This window comes from Elephas maximus, chromosome 1 (genome assembly GCF_024166365.1).
Source record: "Elephas maximus indicus isolate mEleMax1 chromosome 1, mEleMax1 primary haplotype, whole genome shotgun sequence".
Classification (NCBI taxonomy): Eukaryota; Metazoa; Chordata; class Mammalia; order Proboscidea; family Elephantidae; genus Elephas; species Elephas maximus.
In genome coordinates, this window is record NC_064819.1 from 161,640,359 (window position 1) to 161,652,932 (window position 12,574).

A 12,574-nucleotide genomic window follows, 5' to 3' on the forward strand; every position below is an offset into this window, starting at 1 on the left:
ATGATACTGGTGAAAAATGAGCTTCTTGGATCAAGTAGACACATGAGACTATGTTGGGATCTTCTGTCTAGAAGGGAGATGAGAGGGCAGAGGGGGTCAGAAGCTGGCTGAATGGACATGAAAATAGATAGTGAGGGAAGGAGTGTGCTGTCTCATTAGGGGGAGAGCAATTAGGAGTATATAGCAAGGTGTATATATATTTTTGTATGGGAGACTGACTTGATTTGTGAACTTGCACTTAAAGCACAATAAAAATTAAAAAAAAAAATTTCAAGATCAATCCTAAAATACAACATTGTCAGTGATAGGGTAATAGCCATATGCCTACAAGGAAGACCAGTTTATACAACTATTATTCAAATTTATACACCAACCACTAATGGCAAAGATGAAGAAACTGAAGATTTTTACCAGCTTCCACAGTCTGAAATTGATCAAACATGCGATCAAGATGCATTGATAATTATGTGTAATTGAAATGCAAAAGTTGGGGAAAAAAAAGTAAGGATCAGTAGTTGGAAAGTATGGCCTTGGTAAAAGAAATGGCACCAGAGATTACATGATAGAATTTTGCAACACCAATGACCTGTTCGTTGGAAATACCTTTTTTCACCAACATAAACCATGACTATACACATGGACCTCACCAGGTGTCATATTGACTACGTGTATGGAAAGAGACAATGGAGAAGCTCAATATCATCAATCAGAAAAATGCCAGAGGCTGACTGCAGAACAGACCATCAACTGCTCATATGCAAGTTCAAGCTGAAGCTGAAGAAAATTAGAACGAGTGCATGAGAGCCAACTCATGACCTTGAGTTTATCCCACGTGAATTTAGAGATCATCTCCAGAATAGATTTGATGCATTGAAAGCTAATGACTGAAGATCAAACAAGTTGTAGGATGACATCATGGGCATCATACGTGAAGAAAGCAAATGGTCATTTAAAAGACAGGAAAAAAAGAAAAGCCCAAAATGGATGTCAGAAGAGACTTTGAAACTTGCTCTTGAACATGGAGTAGCTAAAGCAAATGGGAGAAATGATGAAGTAAAAGAGCTGAAGAGAAAATTTCAAAGGGCAGCTGGAGAAGACAAAGTAAGGTATCATAATAACATTTTTAAAGGCCTGGTGTTAGAAAAAAAGTGGGAAGAACACATTCAGCATTTCTCAAGCTGAAAGAATTGAAGGAAGAATTCAAGTCTGGAATTGCAGTATTGAAGGATTCTAAGGGAAAAGCATTGAATGACCCAGGAAGCATCAAAAGAAGATAGAAGGAATACACAAAATCACTGTACCAAAAAGAATCGGTCAACATCCAACCATTTCAGGAGGTCCTGTGTGGTGAATAACCAATAGTACTGAAGGAAGAAGTCCAAGCTGCACCGATGGCATTGGTGAAAAACGAGGCTCCAGGAACTGACAGAATACCAATTGAAATGTTTCAACAAATGGATGCAGCGCAGGAGGTGCTCACTCACCTATGCCAAGAAATTTGGAAGACAGCTACCTGGACAACCAACTGGAAGAGATCCATATGCTTATTCCCAAGAAAGGTGATCCAACAGAATGTGGAAATTTTAAACAATATTAATATCCCATGCAAGTAAATTTTTGCTGAAGATAATTCAAAAATAGTTGCAGCAGTACATCAACAAGGAACTGCTGGAAATTCAAGTGGGATTCAGAAAAGGACATGGAATGAGGGATATCATTGCTGATGTCAGATGGATCTTGGCTGAAAGCAGAGAATACCAGAAAGATGTTTAGCTGTGTTTTAGTGACTATGCAAAGGTATTCAACTGTGTGTATCATAACAAATTATGGATAACATTACAAAGAATGGGAATTCCAGAACACTACTAGTGCTCGTGGGATACCTGTACATAGACCAAGAGGCAGTCATTCGAATAGAACAAGAGGATACTGCTTGGTTTAAAGTCAGGAAAGGTGTGTATCAGGGTTGTATCCTTTCACCATACTTATTCAATATGTATGCTAAGCAAATAATCCTAGAGGCTGGACTATGTAAAGGAGAACGTTGCATCAAGGATGGAGGAAGACTCATTAATCACCTGTGATATGCAGATGACACAATCTTGCTTGCTGAAAGCTAAGAGGACTTGAAGCACTTACTGATGAGGATCAAAGACCACAGCCTTCAATATGGATTACACCTCAACATAATGAAAACAGAAATCTTCACAATTGAACAATAAGTGATGTTGTGATAAATGGAGAAAAGACTGAAGTTGTCAAGGATTTCATATTACTTGGATCTGCAATCAACGCCCATGAAAGCAGCAGTCAAGAAATCAAATGATGTATTATGTTGGGCAGATCTGCTGCAAAAGATATCTTTAAAGTGTTAAAAAGCAAAGATGTCACTTTGAAGACTAAGTTGTACCTGACCCAAGCCAAGGTATTTTCAGTCACCTCATATGCATGTGAAAGCTGGGCAATGAATAAGGATGACCAAAGAAGAATTGATGCCTTTGAATTATGGTGTTGGTGAAGAATATTGAATATACCGTGGACTGCCAGAAGAACGAACAAGTATGTCTTGGAAGAAATATACCTGGAATGCTCCTTAGAGGAGACGCTTGTGAGGACGGGGCAGGACTGGGCAATGTTTCATTCTGTTGTACTTGGGTCACTATAAGTCAGAACAGACTTGACAGCCTCTGACAACAATACTATTATATAATCTTCAAACAAGTTTATAAGGTGGGTACAATTTTAGCCCCATTTTTCAGGTAAGGAAACTGACTTAAGTGCTTGCCCTAAACCACTTGCCAATTTTCAAACACAGAAATGCTTGGCTACAAGCTTGCCCTTAATTGCTGTGCTCACCAAACCAAAGATCATGTGACTTCAAGTCCTGTACTCTTAACCTGTCCCATGGCACCCGAACTGATGGTGGTGTCAGCGGGAAGCAGGTCATTCCCCAGATCATCGGCTCACCGACTAACCAGGTTGCCAGGTGTACTTACTGGTAATTAAATGACTCCTTTGGCTTTTGTAACAGCTTCTAAAGAGTGTTTGGTTTTGGTTACTGATGTTAAAGTAAGTTCCTGAAAGTTAAATATATTCTGAATGTTTGTTATTTAATATATCAAATTAAGTATAATTATGTATATGCCGTGTTAAATATTTCAGATGTCTTTGGGATACTTTGAATTGTTATTTTTTGTGTTCTCAAACTTTAAGCATTTAAAGTATTCTTTAGAAAATTTCTCAAATGACAAGAGTGATGGCTGTATATTTCAAACAGTTAACATTTTAACTATAAACTGTCAAAGAAAATCCAATTCATCATGAAAACTTAAAACTGCCTAATTCAGTGAGATGGAAATGAGGATCTCTGGAAAGAATAATGGCCGTGTGGTTAATACCTTCCATTCTATACATATTAAATGTATAGAATTGTAAAAATTGCTAGAAGAAGATTAATATACTTGTAAAACAAAAAAAAAATCACATTTAAAAAATTCAAATGCTTAGTGTGAACTGGAGTATTACCATATGCAAGTGCGTGTTTTTTCCATCTATAAAGTATATTTTTCTAGTGGATTTCACCATCAGTAATCAATACTGAATGTTCTTTTTACATCTGTTAAGTCAAAGCTGTTTAAGCTGTTAACATCAGTGTGGGGTTTTTTTTGTTTGTTCGTTTGTTTTTGAAAATCCATGCATTTGGCAAATTTTCATTTCACATATTGAGTATTCAGTGGAAGAACTGATTTTCAATAAGTTGGCCATTTGGAGAATTGGTTTCTGGGTACACAGATTTCCAGTCAGTAAACTAGAGCAGTGGTTTTCAAACCCAAAAGAACAACAGAGTCACTTGGAGGATGTGTCAAGACACAGATTGCTGGGCCCCCCCTCAGAGTTTCTCAATCAGTAGGTCTGGGCTTGGGACCCCAAAAATCTACACCCTAACTAGTTCCCAGGTGATTCTGATGCTGCCAGTCCAGGGAGCACACGTTGAGAACCACTCCGATAGAGTGCATGATACATAATTGTCAGATGTGTCAGAAGGATGAGGCGGAAAAAAGCAAGGCCAAGTGAGGAGGAAAAGGTGCTACTTCTGTGTCCTGTTGGCAAGAATGTTCAGAATTGCCACACATCTATGGTAGCAGTGAAACTCCAGTTCCCAGAGAGTGAGTTCAGTGGGCTGAAACACAGTCACCTCAGGAAACGTTGTGAGGGTTAAGTGAAATGAGACTTTGCGTCTGAAGTATGCCCTTCCTTGTGTTTGCTACTGTAACTGCAGACAGCAAAACGGTTTGCAGTAGCTTGTGTGAATGAGGCTTACCTGAAGCGTTTCAAAAACCAGTCAGTCTTTAACTTGTGAAACTTTTCTTTCCTAGTCTCTCCAGGGCTTTGTCTTGCTCCCTTGCTTTCCAAATCCTATAAGCTCTCTCTCTCTTCGTTTCTTTCCCCATCTCAGGCAATGTTCAGTCTTTGTATGGTGGAAAGTGGAGCCGATGAAGTGAATTTACACGGTGTGACCAGCCTTGGTTTAAAGCAGGCTCTGGAGTTTGCATACACAGGACAGGTATGGTACCAAATACGAAATGAGGGATGCAGCATTTTAATTGCACCTAACCTGAAGAATTTAACCTTGAGGAAAAGATTTTTCTTTTTATTCATTTTAATGTTAAAAAGAAAAAAAATTCACATCCACCTAACTATAATTTAAGTAATGGGAAGGTAAGTAAAGAAACTTGATTTTTTTTTTAAATAGGTTTTATTTTTAGAGTAGTTTTAGGTTTACAGAAAAATTGTGCAGTTGATTTTTAACATGATCCAGTGAATGTAATATTTTAATCTTAGCTCAGCAGCTTGTTGTTACAATTGAAAATTTCCTAATTCAGACGTACTGAATCAGAAACTCTGAGAGTGGGGCCCAGAACAATCAGGAGGGAAAACGTTTTCAAGATAACTTGAATTCTCATCGTTACCACCAAAGCTCAGTGACTCAGTCATAGCTTTAAAGCCCCCAAAAGCCATGCCTGACATCTTGACACTGTCTACCACACATATTTCAGAGTCAGGGTCTTAGGCATTCAAACTAGGATGTGATAGTTTGAAATCTTAATTTGCCCATCACTAGAATTGTTGCAGGACACACGGCCATTTCCAGAAAGCATCCATTTTCTTTCAAGAACTTCAACAGAATCAACTTAGATACTGAATGGATATTTATCCTCTTTAATAAAGTTTTGTTTTTTAAGGACATTTCATCCAACTTGAGTTTAATATCTTCTTTTCCATAGTAAGGCATAAAACAGGGCCTCTGCTCTTGGCAGGCTCATATCCTAGTAGGGAGAGAAGTGCATACATAATTTCTTGTCCTCATTGTGATGCGAGATATAATAGAAGCAGAATGCAAGACACAGGGAGACAGAAAGGAGGGCATGGGCAACTGGGGCAGGTAGTGCAAGACTTCACAGAGAAGGTGGCATGTGGGTCTTAGAGAATGGGTGAGAGTTCACTTACTAAATTTTCTTTAGAGGCTTATTAAAGTGCAATTATCCACTCTCCTGGATTTAGTAGTGTTTGAGATATACGTCATAGAGTCATTGAAGCAGCTCTGCCAACTGGAATGATGATACTAGGTAGAAAGGGAAAAAAAAAAATTATCCATCTAGTAGGAGTTACAAAGAGAAAAAGAAAGATGATGGATTACAAACTCATGGTCAGACCAGCCAAATTTCATGCCTAATGAAATTAATCCAGAGAGTTATTGGTCACAGAGTTGCCAAAACATATTCCTAGCAAGTGAGTAAATAATGTGTTATATGCTTTTTCTGTTTACAGATGTAAAAAGATACCAGCTCCCAATTGTGTCTTGTGTATATTTCTCTCTTTACACCAGAATTACAGTCACACCTGCATTTGCCCATCTCTAAGATGAGATTGTTAAGCCGTAACTCATGCTTCACTGGTGTGCAGTGGGGATAAAATAGTAAATATTGGTTTTTAGGTAGAGCTGCCCAATTAAGTAGGTTCTTTGCTCAGCTGCATCAACAACTAAATGATTTAAGCTTAGAGGCTATATGGTGCACATTTTGTTTACATCATTAGTAAAAGAAAGGCTATAAATTACTGGGAATATCTAGATAAAACACACATAAGTGGCTTCTCTGTTGTTTGTATTGATTGCTTTAGGGAGATTTATTCTTGGTTTCCTTCAGAGTGACTATATATATATGTATGTATATATATTCTTATACATATACATGTATGTATGTATATATACACACACACACCCCCTAAGCCAAACCATTTGTCACTGAGTCAAGATTACAACTCATGGTGACCCCGTGTGTGTCAGAGTAGAACTGTGCTCCACTGGTTTTTGTTGGGAAGTAATCTCCAGGCCTGTCTCCCAAGGTGCTTCTAGGTGGACTCGAGCTGCCAACCTTTTAGTTAGCAGTTAAATGCTTAACCATTTACACCACGTAGGGACTCTCTTTTTCTATATAGTGGCATATATATAAATATGTGTGTGTGTGTGTGTGTGTGTGTGTGTGTGTGTGTATACAGCACTATCTGTGAGATGCCTGTGGCACAAAGGATCTATGAAATGTGAATTGAAGATAGCAGAAGGGCTGCTGACTTTTTAAAAGGAAAGAAAGCTACTTGGGAAGAGGAAGAAGTTTGCAGAAGGACAGTCATTATCATGTTGCCTAGGAGTCATTTGTTTTACATGCTCAAATTCTACTTTTATAAGAAAAAGAAAACGAAATGAGCTTATAATAATATATATATGAAATTAACCACTGTGCCACCAGGGCTCCTACATATATATTGTTGTTAGGTGCCATTGAGTTGATTCCAAATCATAGTGACCCTGTAGACGGAGTAGAACTGCCCCATACGGTTTCCAAGGAGCGGGTGATAGATTTGAACTGCTGACCTTTTGTTTAGCAGCCAAGTTCTTAACCACTACGCCACCTGGGCTCTTCTACATACATAGATGCTATTTAACCTAATCTTCAAAACAACTCTGAGAACTACGTATATAGGAGTCTTGGTGGTGCAATGATTAAGTGCTCAGCTGCTAACTGAAAGTTTGGCAGTTCAAAGCACCAGCTGCTCCACTCCGCAGGAAAAAGATGTGCCAGTCTGCTTCCGTAAAGATTATAACCTTGGAAACCCTATGGGGTAGTTCTACTCTGTCCTGTAGGGTCGCTTTGAATTGGAACCAACTTAATGGCAATGAGGATATGTACGTGTGTATATGTATATGTGTATGTATATGTATATCCAAAAAACTCCTTGTTGTTGGGTCGATTCTGATTCACAGAGACCCGATGCGTTACAGAGTAGAGCTGCTCCATAAGGTTTACTTGGCTATAATCTTTACAGAAGCACATCACCAGGCCTTTCTTCCATGGTGCCACTAGATGGGTTTGAACTGCCAGCCTTAGGTTAATAGTTGAATACAAACCATTTACACCACCCAGGGACCTGGACCTGGAGTTGAATTTATTTTGCCTGGGAATCCATTCTTAACATGTGCATCCACAGCTGGGCAGCAAGCCTGGGCATGTAGCGTTAACTCATCTGTTCGAACTGTACCCTGAGGGGGCAGAAGGGAGGCTGACATTTCGTGGAACACCTTGTAAAGTCAGAGCTCTGTGCGAGGCATTTTATTTGTGCTCTTTAACCTAATCTTCAAAACAGCTCCGAGGAATGTTGTGGTCCCACTCCACAGATAACAATCCCAGGGAGGGGCAGTGAATTGACCAAGATCCTTCTCCTAGTACATTTGGACCCAATTAGTCAAACCCAAACAAACCTAATTTCAAGTTTGTTGTTCCTTCTTAATGTTCTGTGTTATTAACAAAAGGTTAAAGCCTATTTATTATACTTTGTTGAAGGAGGCAGGAAAGTTTTAGGACAATTTAGGAAGTGAACTGTTTTGATGGTTCTCTCATCCTGGAAACTGTGCCTTTCCAAAACTCAGTCCATGAAAGTTCTGAGTTGCTGTACTTGTACTCTGTACATGATCACATTTTGCTACATATAGTCTTTCTTGGACAGTATCCAAGGCAGTTTGGTTTCTAAAATACCAAAATGACTTTATAATAAAAATGTTTCCCCTTTGAGACATGGACACAGATAATGGCATAAAAATGAAGTTCCAGTGTACTTGGGGCACCCTGGTGGCGCAGTGGTTAAACGTTCAGCTGCTAACCAAATGGTCAGCCTTTGGAATCCACCAGCCAGCTGCTCCTTGGAAAGCCTCTGGGGTAGTTCTGCTCTGTCCTACTGGGTTGCTATAGTGTCGCTATGAGTTGGAATCAACTTGATGCTGATGAGTTTGGTTTGGTTTTAGTATACTTGGGAGAGGCAAAAGGCTGCCTTCTTTTACTATGGAATTGAAATAATCATTAAGCAAAGAGTTGGGAACGTGGAAGTGCAAATAAGAGCATAATTCTTCAATTCTGTAACTGTTACTACTGTGGACTTTTGCTGATATATAATCTTTAGTTTTGATATGTATATAGATTTGTGGAAATTCAGGGTTAACATTAAAATTATCTACATATAGCTATTTCTACTGACAGGTGATTATACGTTCAGTCAATTGTAGTAAGCATAGTATAAAATGTAAGTATTTTAAGTGTCTGAAAATTGTTGCTGTCTTGGGAGAGAAAATGGGAGAACAGAGTGGGAGTGATGAATGAATGCTGCTAAGGGTAACAAGACGTGTGCTCTTTCCTCCTACACACGGCTCCAAAGTTTACCCTTCTTAAGGTTGGTCCACGGATTTAATCCAGGAACATTTAAAGAAAAAGCAAGCTTTTCCCCTAATACATGCTTGGAAAATGCATGCACTTTTCTTATCGAGAAGTATACCCAGGACTGCTCAAGCAAACACTCCTCCTTTGCTCTAACCAGACATGTGCCTTCCTCTGGGCACACCTTCATGGGCCACAGCTCAAGCCGAGCCTGGGAAGCATTGCAGCCCTCGTGGGCATCATTGCACAGCCATACACAGCAGCCAGGATTAGAGCAGAGCCAGCGGTGGAGGATACAGGAGCAAGATTGCAATGCAGGCTGTGTTCTGGGCGGGCCTGGGAGCTGGTCAGAAGCAGACTTTGTGACATAAACTGTCACTGGGCATATCTGCCTTTGGGAGAAAAAGATAAAATGAACCTACGAAAACTTAAACTCTCACTTATACTAGTGGGCAAAGGAACCCAACCTATACCCTGGCTTCCCCTAAGTCTCCTCACTTCCCAACTCTGGCTAAGAATTCATTCTTGTTTCCAACCATTCCTGAGTAGAAGAGACGATGAAAAAGAAGAAAAAAAGAATTCTGATGGAGATGTTGCTTGGGAGAAAGACTCCTATTCCAAACTAGGCAAGAGGTTAGTCACCTAGGAGCAAGCAGGTGCAGCTAAGAAATCCAGCTAGACAACGAGGAGCAGGTATCTCTTGGAAAGTCTTGTATGAAGAGAAGAGCCCTTCTCTGAAGGCAGAAAGAATTCCCAATACCAAAGCCTCTAGGACTTTGAGTAAGTTAGGACAAAAGTGGAAGCAAATGGGACTAAGAACCACAGAAAAGTTAATTTTGTTAGTACTCTAGCTATGATGATGTCAAGGAAGATGGACTATCTACTGAACCCATACATATAGTGCTGAATACCATACATATAGTGGAGCAAGGTTTAGACCTAATTAGTTTCCTCCAACTTTTCGGAGAACTGTCCTCCTCTGTTTCTGTCCCTTGGAGCCTGATGGAGAGGTTCCAGAAGCCCAGTAAAGAGATATATAAAAGGGTGACATTTGTACCTCCTTAAAATTTTCCACCTCCAATTTTGGCAGCTCTGAACCAGCTAAGTCACATCTGAAGTATTCCCTCCCTCACTTTTCTACTCATTATTCAACAACTGCAGCCCTTGGCACCCTAACGTCAGAGAACCCATTTCTTCTCTTTGGGGATGACCATCCTAACTACCTTTCTCCAATCCCAAGAATGCTTTAGTACAATCTTCATAAGGAAATATTGTATAACCATTAATATTAATATTTTGTAGCCTATTGGAAAACTAGGAAAGTATGATACTCTGTTAAGTAAATATATATATATATATACACACACACACTTAGGGCCCCAGTGGTGCAGTGGTTAAGAGCTGGGCTGCTAACCAAAAGATTTGCAGTTCAAGTCCACCAGCTGCTCCTTGGAAATCCTTTGGGGCAATTCTACTCTGTCCTATAGGATCACTATGAGTTCTGCCTTGACAACAGTGGGTTTGGTGTGTATGTATATACACACACATATATATACATATATAGTATGTATTTTTTTTGTATATTCACACACGTACATGCGTCACATGCATGCATACCTATGTATATATAAAACCCCAAAACTAAACCTGTTGCCTTCAAGTTGATTCTGACTCATAGTGACTCTATAGGATGGAGTAAAACTGCCTCATAGAGTTTCCAAAGAGTGCCTGGTGGATTTGAACTGCCGACCTTTTGGTTAGCAGCCTTAGCTCTTAACCACTACACCACCAGAGTTTCCACATTATATATACATACATGTTATTGTTGTTATGTGCTGTCAAGTCTATTCTGACTCATAGCAATCCTATAGCATAGAGTAGACTGTCCCATAGAGTCTCCTAGGTTGTAATTTTTAAGGGAGCAGATAACCACATCTTTCTCCCGCAGAGCGGCTGATGGGTTCAAACTGCCGACCTTTTGTTTAGCAGCTGAGTGCTTATGCTACCAAGGCTCCTATATATATGTGTGTATATACAGACACATAATTGTAATTATTTAAAAATATGTGGTTAGGGAATAGAAAACTAAAGGAAACTCCCCCTTAATTTCCATGCTCTTAAGTAGTAAAGTTTTTCTTTCTGACTGATTTATTTCCCTGACAAGTTGACATGATTTTCTTCTCTATAGCCCTGAGAAGGCCTACACTGTAGCATTCCATTTTGATGGTCATTGAAACTGTATTTATTCTCCATAGCAGAAAGCTTTTCTCTGGAGACCTGAGCACCAGGCCTGGCAGCAGAGTGACAGGAGCCTTAACTGGAATTGCTTTCCCATGGACCATTTCTTCAGGGATGGAAGTGTCACTTTATATTGAAAAAGTCCCCATCAAATTTACTTAGAAACATAACCTGGTTGAGCTAAATGGTAGCACATGGAACAAAATGGGGAGAAATTTTTCTTAAATGCTTCTCTTGGAGCAATGTTAGGACTATTTGGTTGGTTTAATTTTTTTGGCTGCAGTGTCCTTTCTTCACCAGGCAGCACCTATGGAGTCCTGGCAAGCCCAAGGCCCCCCGAGGTACCTGCAGTGCCCCAGGCACCAGAGGACCCAGTCTGAAACCCATGTTCTCAGGAAGGTTATTTTGAATAGTGCAGAAAACGATCATTTTCTTCTCCCCTTAACGCTTGTCAGAGCTGTGCCAGAGCCCATAACTGAGTTGTTGACACAGCAAGTTTAAGAGTGAAATGAAAAGAGGAACTTTTCAATTTCAATCGTGATTTATTTATTTATTTATTTGGTTTCTTGGATCTTTTGAAACTCTGTTATTTGCATTTGGAGAGATTTTCACTTTTATCTGTGAATTATTAAAACAATCAAGCAGATTTGTCCACTTCCTATTTTTGGGTGACAACGTTGCATGTATCGCATTCATGTTTTTGTAGAAAATGTCAACCCACTTAGTGAAAGAGAATCTTACCTATGGTTATCGGAGGCTAGATGCCAAATGGAATTTTTTTGGTTTCCCAAAATGTCAAGTAAAATAATAATCCTTGACATGGTTTGGTGGTTAAAAATGGTAAGGAGGGCAGGTTGGGGAGCTAGTCATGTACTGTGAAAAAATAAAGGAGATTTTAGAAGTCTACATTCTGACTAACACCTTGAAGCTTACTTTTCTCACCTGAGGACCCAAGAACAACTTCATTGGGTGTAGGGCTTGTCTGTTCCTCCTGTTGAACAGTTGATGCAGACAACACGAAGTCATGTGGGAGAACCTCCCACCCACAGAGCAGGGACAGTTCCAAATGACAGGCTCCAACTTTGTACCTGCCTATTCTTCCTTATTAAATTTGTGCATGCCGTCTCATCAGGGTGTACTCAAAGTGCAGCCTATACTCCAGGAACTACAGAGTGCTTTGTTCAGCAGAACAGCACCGAAAAATGTCACTGTGCGAGGAAGTGTCATTGTGACCGCACTTCTGAGTTTCGCGTTCTGATCTGGTGATAAAACTGACATTTTGATTTTTAAAAAAAATGTATCCTGGTCTTTCCCTAACAAATTTTAAGTCTTAGAGTTTTTTTTTTTTTTTTTTTTTTGGTTGTCTTATAGTCCCTGGAGCCCTGGTGGCGTAGTGCTTAAGAGCTCTGCTGCTAACCAAAATGTCGGCAGTTCCAACCCACCAGCTGCCCCTTGGGACGCGCATAGTGCAATTCTACTCTGTATTGTAGGGTTGCTATGAGTCAGAATCCACACAACAGCAATGGAATTTTTTTTTAATAGTCACTATACAGAAACAGGGTTCCCCACCACCC

The 12,574-nt window shown here is 39.7% G+C and overlaps 1 protein-coding gene across 2 annotated transcripts in view; it reads left to right on the forward strand.

Moving 5' to 3' along the window:
• KLHL32 (kelch like family member 32) overlaps positions 1-12,574 on the forward strand; it is a 227,508-nt gene that overhangs the window by 111,441 nt on the left and 103,493 nt on the right. For both annotated transcript variants that reach the window (XM_049897499.1, XM_049897505.1), the window contains exon 4: positions 4,457-4,564. In XM_049897499.1, coding sequence (XP_049753456.1) covers positions 4,457-4,564 — 108 coding nt within the window. The remainder of the gene's footprint in view (positions 1-4,456; positions 4,565-12,574) is intronic.